The 26,652-nt window shown below is 46.8% G+C and overlaps 1 protein-coding gene across 6 annotated transcripts; it reads right to left on the bottom strand.

Moving 5' to 3' along the window:
• Window positions 1-337: 337 nt before the first annotated feature.
• On the bottom strand, window positions 338-21,794 carry FAM186B (family with sequence similarity 186 member B). 6 transcript variants are annotated; one of them, XM_004778866.3, is made up of 9 exons: window positions 21,533-21,793; window positions 20,067-20,292; window positions 13,868-14,050; window positions 9,695-11,351; window positions 9,039-9,231; window positions 7,207-7,385; window positions 6,110-6,292; window positions 1,697-1,890; window positions 338-1,367 (listed from the first exon to the last, which is right to left on the bottom strand). In XM_004778866.3, the coding sequence occupies exons 1-9, from the start codon at window positions 21,626-21,628 to the stop codon at window positions 1,357-1,359; spliced, it is 2,922 nt and encodes a 973-aa protein (XP_004778923.1). In that variant the 5' UTR covers window positions 21,629-21,793; the 3' UTR covers window positions 338-1,356. The 6 variants fall into 6 exon arrangements, with proteins under 6 accessions (XP_004778923.1, XP_012904647.1, XP_012904646.1 ...); XM_013049193.2 differs by lacking the exon at window positions 338-1,367 and having other exon boundaries at window positions 1,614-1,890; window positions 20,067-20,277; window positions 21,533-21,794; XM_013049192.2 differs by lacking the exon at window positions 338-1,367 and having other exon boundaries at window positions 1,615-1,890; window positions 21,533-21,794.
• Window positions 21,795-26,652: the final 4,858 nt, after the last annotated feature.

The following is a 26,652-nucleotide window of genomic DNA, read 5'->3' as shown; positions in this document are numbered from 1 at the left end:
GTTGGGCCTCAGGAACCATCTGGTTGAGTTGCTAATAAGATTATTTCTTGTGTTTCTATGTAATTTTTTTTACTTTCTGGCTTCTTTCTTTTTCCTTCCTCCCTCCTTCCCTCCCTCCCTCCCTCCCTTCCTTCCTAGAGAATATCCAAGTGGGGTGGGGGGGCAGAGGGAGAGAATCATAAGCAGACCTTCCACTGAGCAGAGCCAGACAACGGACTGGATATCTCATGACCCCGAGATCACGACCTGAGCCAAAATGAAGAGTCAGAAACTCAACCGACTGAAGCATCCTGGCGCCGCATCTTTCTGGCTATTTTCTTTTCTTTTCTTTTCTTTTTTTTTTTTTTTTTTGGCTATTTTCAAGATGTTCCCTAATTTTCTGTGTCAACGGTTTGACTGTGATATGCTATTGTGTTTTTCTTTCCATTTATCCTGTTTGGGGTTCTCTGGGCTTCTTGGATCTGTGGTTTGTTGTGTTTCGTTAATTTGGGATTCTGAGTGATCATCTCTTCAAGTATTTCTTCTACCCCATTCTGTCTCCCCTGGGATTTCCATTACATACGGGTTAGACCAGTTGTCATTGTACCATACGTCTTGGTGCTTAGTTTTGGGTTTGCTCAATTGTTTGTTTGCTTCTACTTTTTGGGAGACAGTCTGGTTCATTTTTGTTGATCTAGCTCCGTTCACAGATTTTTTTTTCCCCTCTGCTTTTATCCTGTTGGATAACTCTGTTGAAGGAATTCTTCATTTCTGCTATTAATGTTTTCGCTTCTAGCATTTCCATTTTTCCATTTGTTTATAATTTCCTACTCTTTGCTCAAATTCCCCACCTGTTAAGCATGTTGTCCACCATTTCCACTAGACTGTTTATAGTAAATATAGCTATTTCAAAGTCACCAATTGATAGTTATATGTTAGCCATGCTCTTTTGTATTTATTTTTATTTTTATTTTTTTTAGAAGCTAACTCTTCCAATCATGCAGTCATGTTCATCCTTTTTCTGACTTTCCAAGTTGGCCTCCCCAGTCCTTGGAAGACAAGACCCGGCACGGCTTTCTGCTCCCTGGCTCTTGGCTGGGTTGTCTTCAAAAGGTTTTTGTCCTCTCCACTTTACCAGTACTTCCTTGTAGGTCGTGCTTAGGGCTTAAAGCAGGCCCTTTCCTCATGTCCCCTTCTCCACATTAGTATTGGCTTGTCATTTTGGAAGCCCCAAGGCCATGGGCCTCACAAGCAGATCTATGGCCAATCCCTAAATCTGGCTTGAAGAAATATGCCAAGAAGTATTCCTTTCCATGCCTCAGGCTTCTTGGAGGTTTTTTTGGGAGGTGGAGGTGATATCTTATTTGACCACATACATCAAGTTTGCTCTGAAAAAAAAAAAAAAGAAGAAGCTCATATCAAAAACCTCATAACTTGGGGCGCCTGGGTGGCTCAGTGGGTTAAGCCTCTGCTTTCGGCTTAGGTCATGATCTCAGGGTCCTGGGATCAAGCCCTGCATCAGGCTCTCTGCTCAGCAGGGAGCCTGCTTCCCCCCTCTCTCTGCCTGCCTCTCTGTCTACTTGTGATCTTTCTCTCTGTCAAATAAATAAATAAAATCTTAAAAAAAAAAAAAAAACCCAAAACCTCATAACTTGAAAACACCATATATATCATAGAGAGACAGAGATAGAGGGATATCTCTCCTTGGTGTCCAAACCTCTTGGCTTTCCAGCTTGGACAATCCACAGCTTCTTTGCCTTCAAGGAGATGGACCGTCGACAAAGCAGAAGAATCTGGCAGACATTCTGCTCGCTTGCCAGAGTGCTTGCTAGAGGATGTCCAGAAAGTCCCAAGTTCACCATCACCAGACCAGGTGTAGCCACTAGGCACCTTAAGCCCAGTGCCAAGAGCCTATAAAAACGTACAAAACCCTTAAAATGTCATTGGCTTCAAAAAATCTGTAAAAACATTAATATGCAATTGTTGACAAAACATAATACTGTCAGTTTCATTACACTGTCAAATTTAGTATTAAAATATCCTTGTTACATTTACAAAACTTGTTAGATTTCATCCCTATGCATGAAGATCGTTGAGGAGTCACAGCCAACGACATGTTAAAAAAACTCCTAGCGGGTTATTTCCAAAGCAAAGTTATATAAATCCTTTCAAATTATATAAAGCAGTGCATTTAGCGTGAGGGCATTTTATTGTGGGGGATACCACTGGGGCAAGGTGTCCAAAGAAAGAATCAGCCTGGGACCTGAAAGGCCAGGAGCGGAGGGGTTGCCTGAGCTGTCCTGTGTGAGACCTGCATCAGGAACACCTCTCACCTTCCTCTCCATCCTTGCTGTGTGCTAAGCCATTGCTCAGAAGTCATCTTCTACTCTGACATCATCGAAAGGCCAGCTGTTCACATCCCATAGCCTTTTCTTCCTTCCAGAGTCTCGACCTTGAGGGGAAGCCTGGATAGCACGGTTCCTGATAAACAGAGTCACCGGATTATGGGTTCTCTGAGGACAAGGTCATTTCCTGACCAATGTCAGGAAAGGTGCAGCTGGGCCAGTGGAGAAGAGGCGAGGGTGAAGACCAAGTTCAAGATGGGGCAGACAGCTGTGTGCCACGAAGGGTGGGACGGGCATCAGTGCTGGTTGGCTGAACTCACAAAGGTAGTGTTGTAACTGCATCGAAGACAATTTCCAGAGATGGCCGCCTTGGCCCACACCATCTAGATCTGGAACTTGTGTCCTCTGTCTTCCCTCCAGCCCTCACTCCTCAGAGACCTACACGCCTCTGCCTCCCACCCAGTGACGCTTGGCCTTGACTGGTCCTTGATAATCACCTTTTGTTCTTATCTTTTGAGTTTTCCCGCTACTTCTCAGCACAACAGTTACTTATCTGTCCAGGACTGTGATTCAGTGAAAAGTTACTGGTGTCTGCCGGCCACTAATCGTGGCCGTCTCAGCTTGTTGGCACCCAAAAGGGTAGAGACACTTCTTGGGGAAAGCGCCCCAGTGGGCTTCTCCAGGTCAGGGGCTAAGTGGTCACGGAGCTGGCTGGGGAAATGAGTCGGGGAGGGGTGGGTTTTCAGCGACAACACAGAAATCTTTAAAAATAAACACACCGCTATTTTATTTAAAAATGTACAGTTTGGGGACCGAAGGAGGAAAGTAGTGTTTCTCAAAGTTCCAGAACTACTTAGCGATACCCAGGATGTTTGTGTAAAAACACCAGCTGGGAACCTGCCTTTGAAACAAGTTTCTATGTGATGTTTAGTCACCCTGAAGTTTGAGAATCACTGACAAAGGGAGGAGTGAGGACTGAGATTATCTCGATCCTTCTGGCTTTTTAGAGTTCCAGGAAAGGACTCATTGGACTTCTTACAAGCGAGCTCAGCTGACTCATCTGGGGCTTCCTGGTGTTCCTTTCTGTCAGCTACCAAGTCACTGAAAAAGTCAATTCAATTATGGGTTGGAGAGCAGCTGAGAGGAGGCCACCCAGCCCACCCAAGAGCTTCCCTCGTGGCCTCTGGGAGACAGTACAGGACATCGCCCAGCCTGGATCCCGATGTGGAACTGCTCACCGTAACACTTGTGCCACATCCTAGGGGCTCTACCTCTTGTCTCACATCACAGGGTACTTCCTCTTCCCTCCCCTTATCCTTTCCTGCTCCTTCCTCTCCATCAGGGTTCCTTCCTCCCCACTCCCTGCTTGCTCATCTCCTTCCCCAGAAACAGTTACAAGCCCTCTCGTCAGTCCGTCTGCAGCAGGGTGGAGGTCTGTGTGAGTCTGTGCTCGCTGCACCTTGGCGGAACACGTGAACCACCGAGCTTGGGCGGTGCGGGAATAGTCTGCGAGCTGAGGAAGGCAGAGCACTTAGAATCAGCCTTGAGATTCTTCTGTCACAGCAGACAGTGTTTGGTGTGTGCGGGCACTCAGTGATCTCACCTGTCAGACAGGAAGCCCAGGGGAGAGGTTTACAAGACAAGGCAGAGCCAGCTCTTGGTGGAGGGGGTCTGCTGGTTTTTGAGGGACAGGGCCTTTCTAGTGTCCCAACCCATGGAGGGACAATGAAGAGCCCTTCCCCGTGTTTTAAGGGGACACGCCAGGGACCTGTAGATGAGACAGGCTGTCCACCGCAGACAGGAGAATGGGGAAGGCAGTGTGCAGCTTATCCCTCCTTAGGAGACTAGATGGTGCTGTGACCTGGGCCCTGGGAGCTGCTGAGGGTGACAAGAACACTAAGAAATGAGTGACCTGGGATCACACCACAGCTGGATCTGAGGATCCTCGGTGAGCCAGGGACAGGTGGCCAGAGAAAAGGTACCCTCTAGTAGGAGTGAAAGCGGAGTGTGTCTCCATGCAAGGAGCCCTTGCAAAGAAAGCAGCACAGCCAACCCCACCATGCCCCCAGGCAGCAGTAGCCTGGGCAAGCAGCAGAGAACTTTCATTAGAGAGTGGCCGATTCCCACGCCACAATAATGGGGTCCCAAGACAACGTGGGAGCCCCCGCACTGAACCATTCCGGACCAGCCTGACATGCAGGGAGGGGACACCCATCTGGGATGTGGAGCAAGAAGACAGAAGAAGCAAGGCTTTGCCTCTACACCTGATAGTATGAAGCACTGAACAGAGTTGTATCGAATTAAGAAAGGGGGGAAGAAAATTGTATTCACTTAAATTCCCCTGGAAAGGGGAAGCTGTCTTTGCCGGGAACAATATTTTGATAAGTGCATAAGCCTGAAGCTGAGATCCCAGTGGAGGCCTGGGTGTGGGAGGAACAGCTCTGCAGGAGACAGGAAGGAGTGAGTTCTGCATGTTTTGCCAGAGAGGGGGAAGAAAGGAGGCTGTCGCTCAGTGCCGTTCGCCGAGAAGCCCTTTCTTTCCCCATTACCCCGCCACCCGCCTCGCAAATTTTCAAGGGTCAAATGGAGTGTGTGTTCTTGATAGTCACACATATTTATGTGTGGGGGAAGAACAAAGGCCTGAGATTCAAGTGGACGCCAAGCCAAGCCCAGGCCCTGGCAGGGATGCAGAGAGAGGAGGAGCTCCGGGAGAAGAGACTCTACTATGGGGGGCCTTGGGCAAGTGTAGCCAAATCTTAGCAGAGCGTGGCCCCAGCTGACCTCTGGTTTCCTGAGTTCTGCCACAGTGTTGTTTTGGTTACGTTCAATTAATTCTGTTTGCCCTTTCCAACTCAGCTAACAACATACACACATACGGACACACACATATCTCTTAGCCACTCTCCACGAACTGGAAGCCAGGTGTCTGTGTACCATCTGGGACCCTTGGGCCTGCTTCAGAGCCAAGGGCCAGCCTTGTTTGATCTTATTATGTCATCCTCTCTTCCCTAAGTCCCCGTCTGGAGGGCAGGGCAGTAGCCGCATCCGATAGCCTTGGTTCTGGTTAGATCTAGACTAGCAGGCCTCAGTGTCCTCTCCCTGTCAAAGATCTATAATTGGGGCAGGGTTAGGGCCACAAGGGGCAGCTGGGATTGTCTCCAAATGTCTAAAAAGACTCCTTGAAAGAGCCTTGAGTCTTCAACAGTGACATCTTCAAGCCTGGAGAGCCAAAGGAGTGTGGAGGCTCCCTAACTAGAAAAGCCTCCTGTCAGCCCACTGAGTCCTGCCCCTTCCCCTCAACAGTTCTTCCTGGGAACAATTCTCGAAGGCAGTAAGGAAATGAGAACGCCAAAGACAGGTCCAGGCCCAAGTGTCAGCTTCATCACAGGATTCTTGGTCTCCCTCATCTCTCCATTCCTGCACCTGGTTTTCTCAACGAGAACGACCCCCCCCCCCCATCTAGGGCAGAATTCACCTCCTAAGCCAACTCAGGAAACAAGTGGCAGCTCAGGCAACAAGTGGGCAGTTAAGACTTGCCTAGTGATCTTCTGAGACACTACGTGAAGTCCTGTGAGAGAACTAGAATGGTGGCATGGGGACCCAAGCTGATGGCTGGTGAGGCAGCTGAACATCTCTATCTGATCTGGTATGATAAATGAGGTCGTTATGAATGTCAGGAAAGTGGTCTCTTGGGTTGTTGATCTGAGATGGTGTGCACTCTGGCCCCTGGCCTTGGTGGGAATGTCTCCCCAAATCCGGATTAACTGCCTAGGCTTACACCTTACCAGGTCTTGAGGGACTGTAAGCTTCTTCGATAGGAAGGCACATCCAAGGCCAACAGCTGGGGAATGTCAGGGCACCCTCCAAACTGGTCCCAGGTCAGTCTGGGGGGAGTCCTCTTTTCTATTGGGTGACTGAAGGAGGCCACATCAGTTCTCCAGATGGCCTCCATCTGGTTCTCCTGCTGGCTGGGGTGTGGAGGTCGAAAGCATAGAAAAGACACAAAAAAGTTAGATACACAGAGAGAGATCAAGAAACAATAAGCTCCCCAAGTCCGTAAGGCCCAAAACATTGGGTCTTGTTTTCTTGCCCTCTCAACTAGTTGTCACCACCGTCCTGTCACCTCGCTTCCCCTTGACCCTAAGCCTCATCTCCCTGGGGCTTCTCTGGCTGAGGGGCAGCTGGAGGTGCGCTAGGACGGCCTCTGTTCTTCTAGGCATGTGTCCCAGGGATGCCCCACACAGGGAAGGATGTGTGTGTTCTTGACACCCCCCAGAAGCTCATGGTATCCCTGTTTTTTTTTTAAAGATTTTATTTATTTATTTGACAGAGAGAGAGAGAGAGAGAGAGAGAGAATCACAAGTAGGCAGAAAGGCAGGCATAGAGAGAGAGGGAAGCAGGCTCCCTGTTGAGCAGAGAGCCTGATGCGGGACTCAATCCCAGGACCCTGAGATCATGACCTGAGCCAAAGGCAGAGGCTTAACCCACTGAGCCACCCGGGTGCCCCTCATGGTATCTCTTTCTGAGCCTGGAGGTTACATGGTGGGAAGGATCAGGTTTATTTATACAGACAGATCAATAGCAGGTGCTGGACCAACAATGCTCAGTTGCAATTTAAAACCTACTTGACCTGGCTGGCTTCTGAAGCCCATGTCTTGTTGTTGTCTCACACACACACACACACACACACACACACACACACATGGGCTTGTGAGCCAATGGGCAGAGTCAAGCAGGGTGGCTGAGAAGACAGGCATCTTGCAGTTCGTGAGGTAAGCTTGGCCTGTCTTTGTCCTCACCAAGCTGCCAGTCTCCCCAGTCTGGCCATCCCCAGTCTTGCTCCTAGTACCCCCACCCATCCCTCGGGCTGCCCGTCACCTACCGGGCCCGGCGCAGGGGAGCACATTCCCAGGGCTTGGGCGTGAAGCGCTCTGGGGACTGCCTGCTGAAGGGGCCACAGGAGTGGATGCGCCGGAGAAAGGATGGGGGTGGCTTGTTTTTCCTGGACTTTGGGTTGGTGATCACAGGAGTGTGCAGATGGATGTTCCACTCCAGCTGGAGCTAGAGGAACCAGCAGAGAGGCATCACAGAGACAGGAATTCATCCCCTCTTGAGAGCACAGCCTGACTTGGGGCTGAGAAGAGAAGGTAAGCCCCAGGGAATCCCTCCATACAGAGACTCCTGGGACCCCCGAGTATCAAAATTTCCTAAAAATTCCTTGAAAAAATTTTTTAAAGATTTTATTTATTTATTTGACAGAGAGAGGAGACATAGCCAGAGAGGGAACACAAGCAGTGGGAGTGGGAGAGGCAGAAGCAGACTCCCCATTGAGCAGGGAACCCGATGTGGGACTCCATCCCAGGACTCTGGGATCATGACCGGACTCAAAGGCTGATGCTTAACAATTGAGCCACCCCGGTATCCCAAAGCTCCTTGACTTCTTATTTGCTAGGTTAGCTCCTCTTTTCTCCTTTGTTGTGGAGAAGCTGGACAGTGAGCGAAAGAGCAAGGAAAAAAACTAAAGGAAGCCAGAGCAACAGGAACTCGAGACAGCACGCAGGGCTCATGACATGAGCCTGAGCTGTGCCTAGAATGCTCTGGGTATTTTTTTCTTCTGCCCCTGCCTTGGCATTGAGTGAGGAGTGAGGGAACCCTGCCTGTCCCCTTCCTTCTCAGCCTCAAAACCAATGTAGCAAGTCAAGCTACCTATAGCAGATGATCAGGGCTAGGGGAAAGTGGTAGGAAACTGAGTTGAGAGAATAGCCCCACAGCCAGGGCTCCTCCAACTGCCCAATGTCAGCACTTATGCTGTGTGCCTCAGCACACAGCTTCCCCCAAACTCAAATCGCCCTCTTGGCTCAACCCTCCTAGGGAGGACTCCCTGTGGGTTCTGAACCAATGCTGTGATTTCCCAATAACCCCCCCCCCAAACTGTCAGCTAGCCCTCTGTGGACCATGTCAACACTCGCTGCTTCTCTGAGCCTGCTAGCAGGGGAAACTGAAGCTGGCCCACAGAGAGTATGAACAGGTCAAACCCACAGATCAGGCCTCAAAAAGACTTTGTACTGTCAACAGCAACACCAAAACCCAGAAGGCTATGAGCAGAGCTGTTAAAATTGAGAAGGAAAATAATTCTAACCTAGACTTCTGTCTCCAGACAAACTGTCCATTCGGAGTGAAGGGACTGAGTGAAGACATTTTCAACCAGGGTCTCAGTGATTTTACCTGTCAGGAACCTTGGGCAGGAAGTGATGGGAAGAGACCTGGTATCTGGAAGCCAAGGGAGCTGTCCCAGAGAGCAGCAGAGTGAGACCCCGGCATGTAGGTGCCAAAGACAGCTGTGACCAAGCCGGAAGAGCAAGTAGAACCCAGAGGAGCAGGGCAGAGGGACCCATGAAGCAGAGAGAACTTGGGCACAAAGCTGGGACTGCAGGGTCCAGCTGCCTCCCCTCTCCCCAAGAGTCCTTCTTCTATAGCTCATTCTGAGGGCCTCTCTCTCTGTCTCCCAGACTCCCCCATATATGGAAACTGGAAAGTTGCCCTTCCTCCCACTCAGGCACTTGCAGCCTTCGCCTCCTCTTGCCTCAGAGGCTTTCACCTGCCCTCTTAGTTCCTTTCAGCTGCCCACTCCCCAGTTCTACTCCAGAGCCCCACTGGCTTACTTCCTGGCCCTGTCCCTCCTGATGGCGCTGACCTCTGGCAGGGGAGGCCCACCTTGGGGAACATGGTCGCCATGCTGCTCAGACACTCTCGGCGCTTCTCCTCCAGGTCCTTCTGCTTGTCTGCCCAGGCCTGCAGCCAGAGGTTCTGCAGGTGGTCGATGTTATCCAGGAAGACGTAGAGGTTCTGGGCCTTGTAGGCAGTCCCAGTTTCCCGCATGACTTGTATGTGGTCAGTGACTTCCTGTCTGGGAGACAAGGGAAGTGACTTCATGGGTGAAAGGGATTCCCGTTCCCCCAAGTCTGTTAAGCAGAGGGGACTCTGTGTTGTAGATGCTGACAGCAAGGAGAGCAACAGAGGCTGTTGAAAGCCAAGGAAAGCAGGAGGCAGAGAAGTGCAAGGTGGTGGCAGGTGAGGAGCCATGGGGCCTGGCTAGAAACAGAGAGAGAGAGTAAGGCAGGCCGGGGAGCATAGTAGGTGCATTAGGGACAAGGTGAAAGGAAGAGAGGAAGAAATAAGGGAGCGGGCTTTGAGGAAAAGCAAGTTGCTGACCCGCCAAGGCCCCAAGGCCAGACATCCTTTGCCAGTTCCCTCCCTCAGGGGACCTTGTCTGGGGGGACCTCTCCATCCCCATTCGCCCTGTGCTCCTCCTATTTAGGTGTTGGCTCTGCCCACACATGGCGGGGGGCTTGGGCGCCAGGGGTACCTACCGGAGGCTCTGGAAGCGCCTGTAGAGGATGTACCTGTGGCACAGGCACTGCAGCCGGAGTGTGCCGAGCTCCATGGTGGTGGTGGTGAGCTCCAGCGCCTTGCTGCGCAGTGAGTGTGGCAGCCCCGGCTCAGCCTCCTTGCTCAGGAGCTGCAGGTTCTTCCTCTGGGCCTCTGCATCCATGTGGTATACTTTGCCCTTAAAAGCTGCCGGGGAGATATGCAGCGGAGGCCGGGACACCTTTTGGATGGAAGTCCCTGCAACAGGGAAAGAGGCTGATTTCTTGGGCTTCATGGGAACCTGGGAGGCCCATGGTTTCTGGGTAGACTTGGCGGAACGCAGGTTCCTCTGGTGTCTGGGGGCAGGCTGCGGGGTACTAGCGGACCTAGGCTGGCGTGGCCTCCTGCCTTGGTGAGCAGACTGGGCCCGGCTTGGGGGAGGTGCCAGGGATGTCTTCTCCAGGTCTTTCCACCGCCTGGTGGTCGTGAAGATCATCCTCTCCACGTCCTCGCCCGACCGCTCCAGGTCTCTCCGTGGGCCCCCGTGCTCCTTCTCCTGCTGGCCCAAGCTCTGCTGCTGCTCCCTCGCCGCCGCCTCCATCTCCCACTGCTGCAGTTTTTCCTGATGCTCCTGCTCCAGCAGGGCCCATTTCTTCTGCCGCTGCAGCCACATCGCCTCCTCCTCCAGCCACTGCTGCCTCTGCTTCTCCCAGCTGAGTTCTTCTTCCCAGTGCTCCACCTTGCTCTCCAAGGCCACCTTCTTAGAGCTCTCCGGGGACAGCTGCATCCTAACACGGTACTTAATTTGGAGTCCTTCCTTCTCTTGGACTGCTTTCTGGAAATCCTTCTGGTCTTTGACTTGGTGGCCTGGACTCTCTGCTGCTAGTCCTTCCCATTTCTTAGGAAACTTGTTATCTGCTGGGGATAGCAAGATGGGCTGGAGACACTCAGTGTCCTTGCTGCTGTACACATCGGCAATCCTTGCATGTGTGGTCATGGTGGAAAGTGCCTGAGACGTTGAAGGCCTAGTACCACTGTCCCAGGCTTCGGTCATGAAACCTGGGGGCAGTGACATAAGCAACCTTTCCTGCTGGGTTTTCTCCATGACTCTTTCTTTCTTTGAGAGGGTCTCTTTCTCAGTGGGGCCCAGGAGGTCGATCAAGATCTTGGCTGGTTCTTCTGCTTGATCTCTAGCAGACTGAGCCTTCTTCAGCTGGAACTCTAAGGCATGCTTTATCAGGAGAAGGTCATGGTATTTTCCCCCTAGAATTTCCACCTGCTTTAGTAGGGCATCCCTCTTGCTCTGTAGAACTTGGAGGGAATTCTGGAAGTAGAGCCTCTGGCTGCTGAGTTCTTTGGTCATCTCTATTTCCAGGTTCCTGTATTTGGTCTCTAGGTTACTGTTCTCTTTGTGCTGGAGGGTCAAGGCCTTGTTGAGGTTCTCCACCACAGCAGACATGTACCGGATGGCTCTGATCTCCCCCTGGTTGAACATGGTGGAGTCCAGGAGCTCCTGCAGCATGGACATCACCTCAGAGACCTTCATGCATGTAGTATGCTTGTCCTGGAGCATCTGCTCTGGGCTCAGTGGCTGAGGGTAGGATGCAGATCTGGGGGGGCTTTGTTCCCACCAGCCCCGCCAGAAGGTGTGTTTGGATACTAGGAGAGGTGGAGAGAACAAAAGCAATAAACTTCTATGGGTGCCACTGATTATACAGATTCTCTACACCCTGCTTGGCCAAATTCCCCATCCAACACTCTTAGGCCTTTGGCAAGAATAAGGAGCTGAGGCAACACGTGAGACCAGGGGAGATATTGTCAGGAGAGGTCTCTGCCAGGCTCAGAACTTGCCCAGAGCTTGCCCACTGGGGTCTGCCAGCTCCAAGGCACCTGCAGGGCCCATGGGGCCTGACACTATCTAATTCAATGTATTTCTAATCCTACATATTTCCCTGGAGTAAATTTACTTTTCTAATTGTGCTACTTCCCAGCCTCAGTATCCATGTTTGGCTCCCTACTGTCAACTACCCAAACTCTGGAAGCCTACCTGGGACTTAGATTCCAGATCATCTGAGAAGCTTTGTTTCCCTTTCCCAGTTACCACTAGACTGTGTAGTGAATTTGCCACATGATTCCGCCACTGTTCACACATTGGGTTTTTTAATGACTAATGTCTTCTTCCATTAGGGGGGTCATGAACTCTTTTGATACTTTGATGAAAGCAAGGACCTTCTTAGGAAAATGCACATAAGTACAGGCCGTGCACTCTTCAAACCCATTCATAGACTTCAGCTCCTCAGGACTGGGTCATGGTCCTAGCAGTATTCCCTTGATCTATGTATGTAGGTCTGTAAGAGTGATTATCTTGGAGCATCCATTCACTTGTCCATTCGACAAACATCACTGACAGAAAAAACACTAACTAACTTTGGATGACAGGCTAAAGGGTACATGGAAATTAAGTGGCACTGAAGTCAAGCTAGCACTTAGCTAATATTGTCAGAGAGGCCATATGGCCTAATGGTTCAGAGGTTGAATTCTAGAATCAGATAACTTGGGCTTGAATCCCCTCCTTACTATTTGCTTTAGGCAAGTTTCCTAACCTCTCAGTGCCTCTGTTTCTGAAAAATGGGGATCACCACAGCATCTACTCATAGGACTTCACTAAATCATGCATGTTTAATGGCAAGCACAGAACTGGGTACCTAGTAAGTGCTCAGTAAGTAATCCTTAAGAAGAAATCAATAGGACACAGCCTTTGCGCTCCGGGAGTTTATAATCCAGCAGAGAAATGCATATAAAAATAACTATTTTTCAAGACATAATATGCTAAGGATGGTAGGAGAGACTGTCTCCTTCTTGCACACCCTTCCCTGCTTCCTTCCTCCCCCAACTGTCAATCTTGCTTGATAGTTGGCCATGATAATCAATGATAAAACCCTAATATGACCGACCTACATGCCTACTGAGCATGGTTCCAGATGCCTCAGACCCAGTGGTCCTGGCATATGGGCAGTGCGCTCCTCACTTTGTGTATGACAAGAATGAGGTTCTCAGGGGTGCCTGGGTGGCTCAGTGGTTTAAAGCCTCTGCCTTCGGCTCAGGTTATGATCCCAGAGTCCTGAGATTGAGTCCCACATCGGGCTATCTGCTTAGCAGGGAGCCTGCTTCCTCCTCTCTCTCTCTCTCTCTCTCTGCCTGCCTCTCTGCCTACTTGTGATCTCTGTCTGTCAAATAAGTAAATAAAATCTTTAAAAGAAAAAAAAAGAATGAGGTTCACAAAGACGAAACAACCTGTTCAATGTCACACAGCCCGAAATTGGCACATGGGATTCAAACTCAAGTTCATCTGACTGTGAAGCCCATGCTCTTGAGTAAGATTAAAAAGCCAGAAAACTCAAGTGCGGGGTCTGGTTTTGCCACAGTTTTGTTTTATGGTTCTTCTTCTCTGAGCTTTAATGTTGTCATCTATAAAATGTAGGAGGAGGGGAACCTGGGTGCCTCAATTGTTAAGCATCTGCCTTAGGCTCAGGTCATGATTCCAGGGTCTTGGGATTGAGCTCCGCATCAGGCTTCCTGCTCTGTGGGAAGCCTGGCTCCCTCTCCCACTCTCCCTGCCTGTCAAATAAATAAATAAATAAATAATCTTTAAAAAAGAAAACAAAATGTAGGAGGAGTAAATAATCTCAGGTCCCTTCTAGGGCTGATACAAGTAGAATTTCAAGGTTGAGCCACGTTGTTGATTGACCATTTCTGGAGCAGCCACAGTTGAGAAGGTTCTAGAAGGGCCTCTGGCTGAGTCTCACCAGATTTCTTGGCTCTGCAGCTGGATTTGGAGTAAGGAAGGGATGGTCTTTGGGATCCAGCTGCATACTCCATCCAGCCTTTCTGGCTTATTAGCCTTGATCTCCCAGGACCTCCATGAGGCTACAGCCCCAGTAAGCACCAACAGGGACCTGTCTTCACATTATTCCTCGCCACAGCTCAGACCTGCTCAGTGCTCAACTTGGGTTCAACAGCCCAACCCCTCACTACTGCCTCTCCATCTCAGATAAGGCTTTTGTTAATGGAGAAGAATCAGAAAGACCCCCCATAGACCCCAGTATGGGACTTTTTCCTCTGAGATGGCATCCACCCCCACCCAATCTCCCCACCCCTCCACGCCTGCAACCTACTTTGTGTCCCTTTCTTTTGTCTTTCAATGAGAGTAGAGCAGAGGGAAATGAGAGACTCGATGCCTCCTTTGGTGGCAATGAGGGACAGAGGTAACACCTTCTCCATCACCTCAATCCATTCATCCAGAGCTTTCTCTTCCTCCTTACCCTTCCTGTTCCTGAGCTCATAGGTGAGACTGTCACCTGTAAATGGAGTGGGGGGTATAGGCTGAGTGCAATCTGTCCTCTAGGGAGCCCTAAGGAGTCCCACAGCATGGGGGTTACACCAGCAGGCTTTTAGGTTGGATTGGATTCACCTCTTACTAGCTGTGTGGTGTTGGGTAAGTTACTGATTTCTGAGCCTCGGCATACATGCCTGTGAGAGGGCTGGATGGAAATTAAATGAGATAATACATGTGAAGTGATTAACATGAAGTCTGCTGTGTAGAAAATATGCAATAAATGTTAAACTGTGTTGTTGTTTAACTATAAGCCCAGAGATGTGTCTGTCTTTTTTTTTTTAATGATTTTATTTATGTATTTGACAGAGAGAGATCACAAGTAGGCAGAGAGGCAGGCAGAGAGAGAGAGAGGAGGAAGCAGGCTCCCTGCTGAGCAGAGAGCCCCATGCAGGGCTCAATCCCAGGACCCTGGGATCATGACCTGAGCCGAAGGCAGAGGCTTAACCCACTGAGCCACCCAGGCGCCCCGAGATGTGTCTGTCATGTTTTGCTCTAAATCTCCTTTGCCTAGTCTGGTATCTGGACAATTAAATGAATTAATTGGAGTGAACAACTCTGCTTAGATCTTGGGGGGAGCTGAAGGACCACAGAACTGAGAGCTCCTTGGGGGCAGGGCAGTGTGACGGGCATGGGGCCCATCCCTATACCACCTTACGCCAACATTGCAGCATCTGCCCAAACTCATGGCAGAAGGTCTTGTGAAGGCATAACTCTGATCTTAATGCGGGTAGCACCTAGCTCTAGGGCTGCGTCTAGATGGTCCACATTCAAGTGGCTATACCAATTGTTTACAGCTGGCATCAGTGCTGTTTGGCCCAGTGCCCATGAAGTAAGGGTCATTAAGTACTTTGAATATCACCTGTGGGTTCCTCTATACACTACCTGGTGTGTTCCACCAAAAAAACCCTGTTAGAACTAATAAACAAATTTGGTAAAGTTGTAGGATACAAAATCAACCTACAAAAGTCTGTTGCATTTCGGGGCACCTGGGTGGCTTAGTCACTTAAGCAACCAACTCTTGATTTTGGCTCAGGTCATGATCTCCGGGTTGTGGGATAGAGGCCACAATCAGACTCCACATGGTGTGGAGCCTGCTGGGGATTCTCCCCCCCGCCCCCGCCACTCCTCTCCCCGACTGCATGCACATGTGTACATTCTCTCTCTCTCTCAAAATAAATAACAGTAAAGGTCTCTTTAAAAATCAGTTGCATTTCTATATGCTAACAATAAACTATCTGAAAAAGAAAAAAATAATCCCCTTTTCAACAGCATCAAAAAATAATAATATACTTAGGAATAAATTTAACTGGGGAGGTAAAGGACCTCCACACTATAAACTGTAAGATGTTGATAGAAGAAATTGAAGAAGACACATATAAATGGAAAGGTACTCCATATTTATGGATTGGAAGACAATCTGGTTTAAAATATCCATACAACCATCTTAGAGCCGTCTACAGATTCAGTGAAATCTCTAACAAAATGCCAACAGCATTTTTCACAGAAACAGAAAAAACAACCCTAAAATTCACAGAGAACCACAGAAGGCCCCAAATAGCCAGAGTGATCTTGAGAAAAAGAACAAAGCTGGAGGTGTCATACTATCTGATTTCAAACTGTGCTACAAAGCTATAGTAATCAAGACAATATGGTATTGGCATAAAAAGAAATACAGGGATAAGTGGAAGAGAATCAAAAACCCAGAAATAAACCCTTGCATTCATGGGCAACTAATATTTGACAAGCAAGCCAAAAATACGCAGCGGGTGAAGGATGGCTCTTCAATGAGTGATGTTGGAAAACCTGGACATTCATGCAGATTGGACCCCTATCTTACACCATTCTCAAAAATTAACTTGAAGTGGATGAAAGACTTAAATGTAAGACCTGAAACCATAAAACTCTTAGAAGAAAACATAGGGAAAAAGCTTCTTGACATTGGTCCTGGCAATGATTTTGACACCAAAAGCAGAGGCAACAGAAGCAAACATAAACAAGGGGGACTACATCAAACTAAAAAGTTTCTGCACAGTAAAAGGAACCATCAACAAAACAAAATGATGGGGTGCCTGGGTGGCTCAGTGGGTTAAAGCTTCTGCCTTCAGCTCAGGTCTTGACCTCGGGGTCCTAGGGTTGAGGCCCTCGTCAGGCTCTCTGCTTGGCTGGGACACCTGCTCCCCGCCCCCCAACCACCTTTCTGCCTACTTGTGATCTCTGTCTGTCAAATAAGTAAGTAAAATCTTTTTAAAAAATGATAAAGGCAATCTACAGAATGGGAGGAAGTATTTGCAAACAGGTTTATCTGATAAGGGGACAATATCCAAAAGAAGGTGCTCATACAACTCAATAGCCAACAAAACAAACAATCCAGTTTTAAAAAACCGGGGCAAAGGCCACACAGAAGCCATGATAAAGACCAAAGGAGGGGGACTCCCGGGTGGCTCAGTCAGTTGGGCCACTGCTTTCGGCTCAGGTCATGATCGCAGTGTCCTGGGATCGAGTCCCACCTCGGACTCCTTGCTTCGCAGGGTGCCTGCTTCTCTCTCTGCCTCTGCCTGACACTGCCACTCCGCCTGCTTGTGCATGTGCGCTCTCTCTCTCTCTCTGACAAATAAATAAATAAAATCTTTAAAGGAAAAAAAAAAAGAACAAAGGAGGCTGACCTGTTCTCAGAAAGCTTTCCTTTCATGCAAGCACCCAGCTTCCAGAAAGTGGCCCCTTGAAAAGTGACAACAACTTAATTGCCCAACCATAGCCATTCTGTGGCTACACAAGAGTCATACCCATATCCCTTTGATCAAATTTTCTGCACTAGCTCCAACACGTTCTGAACTGGTTTAAGTGTAAATGGCACAGAATCAGTTATCAAACAGCCTTTCAACTTGGGGAGAAAACTACCTACTGAGGTTACTCTCAGAGTTGTCCTGGTGTTGAGGAAAGCAGGAAAATGTGTGTCCCCTGTTGTGCTGATAAATGTGTCCAAGCCATGTGTCAGTGTGGACCTGGCTCCACACTGGAGTGGACCTCCACACTGGAGCCAGTGTGGACCTGGGTCCCGCTGGGACAGGACCAACATTTCCAGAGATGAGGAACCAGCCGTGCAGAAAAATCAAATGGCTTGCCTAAGTTCATACATCTCCTAAATGGTGGAGACAGACTCACATCTTCCCCAGAGCCAGTAATTTTAACCACAAAGGTATAGTGACTCCTGAAGTTGAAAAGGAGCTTTAGTGAAAGTGACAATAGTCCGTGGCCCTGAAGGGAGGGAGGGCAGGAGGCCAACAGCACCGGACAATTATTAAAATAAGTATCTTGAGAGATATTGAGGGCACACTAACATTAGAGATGACAACTTTAAAATGACACCAATTTGGACACACTTCTTTTGTTACTTGTCATATTAACAATGTAGAGCCAGAGTGTATTTATGATTCCTCTCAACCTTATGATTAAATACGTATATGAAAGAAAAAAAAGGCAAAAGATCTGAATAGACATTTTTCTGAAGACCCACAAATGGCCAAAAGGTACATGAAAAGGGGCTCAACACTACTCATCATCAGGGAAGCACAAATTAAAACTACAAGGAGATATTACCTCATACCTGATAGGGCGGCTATCATGAAAAAGACTAAAGATAACAAGTGTTGGTGAGGATGTGGAAAAAGGGGACACTTTTGCGCTATTGGTGGGAATGTAAGTTGGTACCACCATTTTGGAAAACAGTATTTAATCTAAAAATTAAAACAGGGACCTCGGTAGCTCAGTTGGTTGAGCAAACGGCTTCAGCCTAGGTCATGATCCTGGAGTTCCAGGATCAAGTCCTGCATTGGGCTCCTGGCTCACCAGGGAGTCTGCTTCTCCCTCTTACCTTCCCCCTCTCATGCTTGCTGGCTCTCATTTTCTCTATCTCTCAAATAAATAAAATCTTAAAAAAAATACAATTACCATATGATCCTGCAATCCCACTTCTGGGTATATGTCCAAAGGGAATGGAAGCACTACCTCCAAGAGATATCTGTATGCCCAGGTTACTGAAGCATTATCCACAAGAGCCGAGACATAAAACCAAGCTAAGTGTCAGCTGATCAATGAATGGTTAAGGAAAATGTGGTACACACAATGAAATATATATATTTTTAGTTTATTTAAGTAATCTCTACCCCTAATGTGGGGCTTGACCTCACGACCCTGAGGTCAAGAGTCCTATGTTCCTTCAACTGAGCCAGCCAGGTGTCCCCTTCATGCAATGAAATATTATTCCATCATAGCGAGGGAAATCCTGCTATTTGTCACAACATGGATGGAATTTGAGGGTATGGGCCAAGTGAAGTAAGTTGGACAGAGAGAGACAAACACGGTGTTATCTCACTTCCATGTGGAATCTAAAAAGCTGAACTCACAGAAACCGATAGTAGATGGTAGTTACGAGGGTCTGGGTGGGGGTGGGGGCAATGGGGAAGTGTTGGCCAAAGGGCACAAAGTTTCGGACATAAAAAAGTTCTGGGGTTCTAATATACAGTGTGGTGACTGTGCTAACCATGCCATATTGTAATATGCCATGCTTGTAATTTACTAAGAGAATAGATCTTAAATGTTCTCAGCAGAGAAAAAAAGGGCATCTTGTGAGATGATGAATGTGTTAACTAACCTGATTGTGACAAGCACCACACAACATATACATCTATCAAATCATGGCAGTGTACATTCTAAATTACACAATGTTATTTATCAATTATGTCTCGGTAAATCTGGGAAAAATACAAATAAAAAAATAAAAGAGCATGGGCTTGAATTTAATTTCAACCTTGATAAAAAAAATGAGATGTCATGAACAGACATTTCTGCAAAGAAGACATCCACATGGCCAACAGACACATGAAAAAGTGCTCCACATCACTTGGCATCATGGAAATGCAAATCAAAACCACAGTGAGATACCACCTCACACCAGTCAGAATGGCTAAAATTAACCAGTCAGGAAACAACAGATGTTGGCGAGGATGCAGAGAAAGGGGAACCCTCCTACACTGTTGGGGAGAATGCAAGCTGGTGCAGCCACTCTGGAAAACAGCATGGAGGTTCCACAAAGAGTTGAAGATAGAGCTACCCTACGACCCAGCAATCGCACTACTGGGTATTTACCCTAAAGATACACACGCACATGCACCTGAATGTTTATAGCAACAATGTCCACAATAGCCAAACTATAGAAAGATCCTAGATGCCCATCAACAGATGAATGGATAAAGAAAATGTGGCATACACACACACACACACACACACACACACACACACACACACACACACAATGGAATACATGCAGCCATCAAAAAACTGAAATCTTGCCATTTGCAATGAGGTGAATGGAACTAGAAGTATTACGCTGAGTGAAATAAGTCAATCAGAGAAAGACAGTTATCATATGATCTCTCTGATATGAGGAATTTGAAGGCAGGGCAGAGGGACATGGGGGATAGGGAGGGAAAAAAATGAAACAAGATGGAACCAGGGAGGGAGACAAACCATAAGAGACTCTTAATCTCATGAAACAAACTGAGGGTTGCAGTGGGGGAGGGGGGAGGGATGGGGTGGCTGGGTGATGGACATTGGGAAGAGTATGTGCCATGGTCAGTGCTGTGAATTGTGAAAGACTGATGATTCACAGACCTATACCCCTGAAGCAAATAATACATTATGTGTTAATTAAAAAAAGAGAGAGATGTAACCACAGACCTGTGACTTAGCTTCATCACCCATGCAGCTAATGTCACAATCTACTATGTTCTGGACAGTCACACATTTGTCCGTCTGGGGAGTAGACGTGATTGCTGTGACGGGAGCAGGGGAAGGTCTCAGTAGAGAGGCGCTGTGCCAGCTGCCCCACCAGAGCCCACCTGGGGTGGGGTAAGGAAGAGACGGGAGTGAGGGTGGAACCAGTGTCCAGCTGTCCCCGGGCACCCAGTCCGCAAACTCACCCCAGTCACCCAGCCAGTGGAGAATTTCGTACAAGTGCTTCTCTTTGGTTTTAGCATCTTCCGAGAAGGAGGCAATTTTCTCCAGCAAGATGAATCTGTTCTTGCCCTTTCGCTCTGTCCGGTCAGATTTTGCCTTTTCTTTTAAATCATACCCTAGTTCTTCCTGGAAGCGGTTGATGACACAGTTGACATTGTCCAAGATGTCAGAGAGCTGGGAAGAAATATCCTACATGGGAGGCAGCAGATTTAGGGGTGTGAACTCCAGTGCCGGACACCATGGCCTGGAAGGGGTGATCTCAGACAAGTCAGTTCACCTCTTGGGGCCTCTGGGTCCTTACTTGTAAACTGGGGATTGTTAGGGTACTGATGTCACCAAGTTTTTGTAAAGATTAAATGAATTAATATTTGTAAAGCACTTAGGATAGTGCCTGCCACATAAAATAAGTGTTAGCTCTTTTTTAAAAAATTTTTATTTATTTATTTGACAGAGATCACAAGTAGGCAGAGAGGCAGGCAGAGAGGAGGAAGCAGACTCCCTGCTGAGTAGAGAGCCCGAAGCAGCACTTGATCCCAGGACCCTGGGATCATGACCTGAGCCGAAGGTAGAGGCTTTAACCCACTGAGCCACCCAGGCACCCATGTTAGCTCTTCTTAATGTCCTTGTGATGATTAAGACCAGGTCAGGAAGGAAGATGTAGTGTGTGTGGGGCGCCTGGATGGCTCAGTGGGTTAAGCTGCTGCCTTCGGCTTAGGTCATGATCTCAGGGTCCTGGGATTGAGTCCCGCATTGGGCTCTCTGCTCAGCAGGGAGCCTGCTTCCCAATCTCTCTCTCTCTCTCTCTGCCTGCCTCTCTGTCTACTTGTGATCTCTCTTTGTCAAATAAATAAATAAAATCTTTTTTTTTTAATGTAGTGTGTGCATTTCTTCAGAATTTTAAAATTTTCTAGGGACTTTTGGATATCTTATAAGCATCCTGAAGCAACAGACTGAAAAACTGAGGCTCTAAGAAACTCTTAGCATCAGAGAGTCCCATTGAAAAAAAACTGCACTAGAGACTCATATGCAGGGTGAGTTCAGCCTTTGGCCATTTCTCTGTAAGCTTCTAGGGCTAACTGTGAAGGATGCTGACAGGTGGCCAAGAAGAGGCCCAAATCAGAAAGTCTGGGCCCCTCCTCTTGCCCTGCTAAGACTTATCACTAGGTGTCTCAGGGCCATCCTGGGTCTTCTTTATAGGCTGTTCCCTTCCTGTGCCCTGCCTCATGGGGGTTGTTTTATTTCAGTTTGCCCAACAGAGGCCAAGTCTAGGAGATGGATATTTTGGATTAATCTGTCTGCAAACCCAGCTTACTGAGGATCCCAGGACCCCTGAAGGCCCAGAGCTGGATTCTTGCCCCAATCTGTGGTCAGTTCCCAGTCTCCACATCAGATCCCAATAGAAGGGTAACTCCTTCATTTCAAGTATTACCTCCTGAGCCCGTGTTAGCTGGGCAGCCTCAATCCTTGAGATGATGGCTTTCACTGAAGCAGGGGTCATCAACTGTGGGGGCCTGTCTTTCTCCATTTTGGATCACCCTGGTAGTTGCAAAGATGTCCTGTGTCTCTGGTACCCAGGCCTAGACATGGGATGCTAACTGCTTTGGGGTTAATGGTGCCAGAGTGGTTCCTGAGTACCCTCTGCCTAGACACAGCTCTCTATAACTGCCAGACATCAGGTTCCAACTGACCTTTCTCCAGTGACATCATCAGTTTGATTAGAAGAAAGACTCCTTGTCAACTATCTGCATGGTTATCTAGCTTTTTATCCATTACCTAATATATATTAAGTTGACCTATTGTGGGTTTGTCTTTTTTAAAGATTTTATTTATTTGTCAGAGAGAGAGAACAAGCAGGGGTAGCAGCAGGCAGAGAGAGAACCAGGATCCCCACTGAGCAAGGAGTGATATGGGCTCAATCCCAGGACCCTGGGATCATGACCTGAGTGGAAGGTAGACACTTAACCCACTGAGCCACCCTGGCATCCTGTGTTGGCCTATTCTTTTTTTCCTTAAGTACTTAAATGTTCTGCTACCAAACTAAATGTTACTGGCTAAAAATAAGAAAAAGCAACTCAAAAAAGTTCTCTGCCCAAAGAAAAGCTTTTAAAAATTAGAGCCAATCAATAACTAAAGGTATTATGTTTGCATTTGCATCTAGGATCGAGGCTCTATCAGCACTTTTCCTTACTGAAGACTATCACTATAAGATGGCTTTTAGAAAGAAATCCCTAAAATGGACATTGTTGTATGCCTGGGACCTAGAACCAAGACTGGCACACACTAGGCACTTAATAAACACTTGCTGAATGAATGCATATGTAAGAACAAATATGTATAGTTGCAAATTATTCTTCCATACTACTTAAAAGTATTCTCACTTGACAGATAAGGAATCAAATATTGTAATCAAATATTGTAAAGTTCAGTTCTCAGCAGTGTCATGGTCATTTAATAACTTATCACCTGACACCCATCTTTCATAAACTATCATTCATTCATATACTCAAAGTTCGTTCTTTTATTGACTCTTTCACTCAATGAACACTTACTGGGAACATTCTACATGCCAAGCTAGATATACAGAAATAAGTGAGACCCAGTTCTGTCCTTCAGGCACCCATACCCTGTTTACAGATACCTCTCCATCCATATCTGGTACTGGGTGTCCTTGAATCACTTAAGATTTGAGAGCATCTTGTAGTTTACAGATAACTTATTCATCCTTAAAAACATGAATGAGCCGGTGAAGACTCAGAGAAGTTACGAGATTTACCTAAAGTTACAGAGCTGGGAAGTACAAGGTCAAGTCTTTACCTTGGTTTCCTGATTCCCAATCCAGGGTCCTTTCCTTTTTTCCTCTCCTTCCTCCCCTTCCTCCCTTTCTTCTTTCTTTTGAACCCAATCATACTGATAATTAGATTATGATCTAGGAAAGCTACTTAAAAGATAGAGATTGTAAGTCTCAAAAAAGAAAAACCCAAGCCTCAATTATGGGCTGTCTATAAGAAACACACTTTAAATAAATAAAAAGACATACATAAGTTAAACATAAAAGGACAGAAAGAGATAAACCATGCTAATAGTAATCAGAAAGAAAGCTGGAGTGGCTATATTAATACCAGATTTTAGAATAGGAAATATTAGAAAAGATAAAAAAGGAGGGATGTTCTGTAATGATAAAGGTGTCACTTAATAAAGGGGCTATAATCCAGGGCATCAAGGTGGCTCAGCCAGTTAAGTGTCTGCCTTCTGCTCAGGTCATGATCTCAGGGTCCTGGATGGAGTCCCACATCAGGCTCCCACTCAGTGGGGAAGCCTACTTCTCCCTCTGCCTACAGCTCTCCCTACTTGTGCTCACTCTTGCTCTCCCTCTCTCTGACAAATAAACATAATATTAAAAAAAAAAGAAAAGATTCTCTCCCTTTCCTTAGTCCCCTCCCCCTTCTCTGAAAAGAAAAGGGGGAAACAAAAAAAAGAGCCAAAGTTAGATGATTACTAGCCCAGAAAAGAGGTCTGTAGACCTTTTTTTTTAAAAAGCAGGCAACCTCCTTTTCCAAGCAAAATCTTTTGTAGAACCTCACTATCTAAGACAGATGAAAGCAGTATCTTACTAGAATACATTAATATAAGTTCAGTTTCATGACATCTCAGTGTTATAAAATTATTCACTGTCAATAACCTATTTTAATAAACTAAAAAATTTGATATTAGGACATGTGAGTGCATATATATATATATTTTAAGATTTTATTTATTTATTTGACAGAGAGAGAGAGATCACAAGTAGGCAGAGGGGGGGGGAAGCAGGCTCCCTGCAGTCTCCCCACTGAGCAAGAGCCCGATGCAGGGCTCAATCCCAGGACCCCAAGATCATGACCTGAGCCGAAGGCAGAGGCTTAACCCACTGAGCCACCCAGGCGCCCCTGAGTGCACATATTTTAAATTAATTTTTAAAAGTAATCTCTACATCCAATGTGTCACTCGAACTCAAGACCCTGAGATCAAGAGTCACACACTCCACTGACTAAGCCACAGCCAGGCGCCCCTTGAGTACATATATTTTTAAACTACTGTTTTAGAAACAGATAAAATATATTTAAAGTTTCTGGGTAAAAATGGCAGACTGAACACATGTATCTAATTTTGCTCTACTAAAAATACACTCAAACTATAGCAAAGGGATATTTTAAGCCATAAATCCACAAAGACAGGGAAACAGGAGAGGAGACAGGAGCAAAATACTTTAGGAAGTTGGAAAGCATATGGATGAGTGGTTACTGACTGAGACTAGAGAAGGACGAATCCTAAGGCAGCAGTGGGCCAGAGGACGGCAAACAGAATTGGTTGCACCAGATGGCTGACCACCCCAAAAGGAAAACCTAAAGATGTTAGTTAGCATCAGAGGCTCCCTGAGGTGAAGCTCTTGGCCACCAAGCTCCACCCTGAGCTCACAGAGCACAGATACAATGGGCTTTTTGGTAACCCATCCTTTAATGTGAGCAAACAACCAAAGATTATAAGACCTCCAAGAAAAGATTCTAACACGAGAGAGACCAAAACGACAGAAAAAGAAATTTGGAGCACACAGAGAGTACACGGAAAGAAGAAAATTGAAACAAAACTACCTTTAGTAGCTTCAGAGATAAGATAAACCATTGAGACACTGAAACAAAAAAAAAGATGCTATTAGAAAGGAATACTCAGAGAATAACAGTAACATGAGAGTACTAAAAATCTTTACAATATTGAAAAACTCAGTAGAAGAATGGGAAGATAAGATTGAGGAACTCTCCCAGGAAACAAAGTAATAGCAATAGAAAGCAGGAGAGAAAAACAAGAAATTGGTAGGAGGAGACCATCAGATCCATCATCTGGATTTCAGGAGTCCCCTGAAAGAGAGAACGGGGAAAATGAAAGGGAAGAATTCACCAATGGGATGATTTCAAGATTATTTCCCGGAAGTGAGGGGGCACTGAGTAACCAGCATGACAAAGAGCCTCTCACCAAGACATATCACAACCATTTTAGAACACTGGAGACAGGGAGAGGTTCAGAGATGGGGAAAAAGTCAATTACAAAGGAAGGACTTAAAAGGCTTCAGACTTCTCACAACAATGAAAGCTAGAAGGTAATGTCATAATGCCTTCATAATTCTGAAGAAATTCAATACCCAACCAAGCACTCAATCAAGTGTTGGAGTAGGATAATGGCAATGTCAAACATGCAAGTTTTGAAACAACTTACCTCTCCTTTTCTCAAGAAGCTTCTGGAAGATGGTCTCCAAAAAGAGGGAATAAATTAAACAACAAAAAAAGACATGGAACATGACAAATAAAAGATCCAACAAAGGAGAGGTCAAAGACAGTGCCAGGAAGATGAGAGAGGAAGGGCCAAGTTGCCAGGTGTGCAGCAAGGGTCAGGGATAAACACTGGGATTGGAGCAGGTCACAAGGCTCCAGCAGAGAGATCTCTTGAAGAAGATGAAGTTGATAGAGTATCTGCTGTGTCTAGATATTCTGAGTTGAGATTCAGGCAACTAGAGGAAGATTTTGAGGCAGATTTTGTGATATATAGATAGAAAACTAAACAAATGAAAAAGCAAGGTAAGTATTAATTTCAGGAAAAATCCAAAGTTGTGCAGGAGAGAAAGAGTCATCAAAACTTTCTACATGGTTCAACTCTGAGTAGCAGGTGTAGACAAGTGTAAAAACTGAAACTAGCGGATGAGAATGAAGGATCAGTGGGCTGGGGAGGAGACCTGAAGGGAACAAAGTTAATTCCTCCAATCTGTCCCTTTTATTTTGTGGGGGCTGGGGCAAGACTACAAATGGGAAACATACTTAAATATTTTAATGTTATAACTTAACTGTTATAAATTAACAATTTAAATTAAATTTTATAAATGAAATGTAATAAATTAAACTGTTAAATAAAATACCATTGAAACTCTTCACTTTACCAATATAACTTCATATGGACCAAGAAAGCCAGGTTCTAAATTAGAATTTTTGGACTCCTCAGAGTCCATACTAGAAAATAGGAGACCCCAGCCCCTGGATCTTGTCTCACTCCCTTTTCCTCTGCCCTTGCCTCTGTCCTACATTGAGAGAGCCTCATCACAGGGTCCTGTGGAGATCCCAATTTGTGCTCTTGCCTCTCACTGCAAATAACTGCTCCTTGGCTATCTCTCAAGCCTAGCGATGCCTATCAGCAAGGTCTTCCTGTGGAAGAGAGGTCCAAGGAGGCAAGCTGGGCAGGGAAATCCAGGGTCCCGGGTATTTAGAATATGGCTTATAAGGGGGTAAGTAGGCTTTGGATTGGCATATCCCCTTGGACTCAGTACCCTGTGGGGAGGGATGCAGCTGGAGGAGGACCAGGGTAATAAAGTAAAATGCCAAAAGAAACAGCTTTAGGGATGCCTGGGTGGCTCAGTCATTTAAGCATCTGCCTTTGGCTGGGTCACGTTCCCAGGGTCCTAGGATCAAGTCCCCACATGGGCTCCATGCTCAGAGGGGGGCCTGCTTTGCCCTCTGCCTGCCATTACCCTTG

This window comes from Mustela putorius, unplaced genomic scaffold (assembly GCF_011764305.1).
Source record: "Mustela putorius furo isolate JIRA1106 unplaced genomic scaffold, ASM1176430v1.1 tig00537227_pilon_pilon_pilon, whole genome shotgun sequence".
Taxonomy (NCBI): Eukaryota; Metazoa; Chordata; class Mammalia; order Carnivora; family Mustelidae; genus Mustela; species Mustela putorius.
This window is presented reverse-complemented; position numbering and strand designations above follow the sequence as displayed.

What these genes read in the sequence shown, in the direction of transcription:
- FAM186B (XM_013049192.2), bottom strand. Translation starts at nt 21,628, where the DNA reads ATGGAGAAAGACAGGCCCCCACAGTTGATGACCCCTGCTTCAGTGAAA. An exon ending in TGGCGACCATGTTCCCCAAG is followed by an intron (nt 7,386 to 9,038) that starts GTGGGCCTCCCC and finishes TGGTTCCTCTAG; the next exon opens with CTCCAGCTGGAGTGGAACAT. An exon ending in TTACAGTCCCTCAAGACCTG is followed by an intron (nt 1,891 to 6,109) that starts GTAAGGTGTAAG and finishes ACGTTTTTATAG; the next exon opens with GCTCTTGGCACTGGGCTTAA.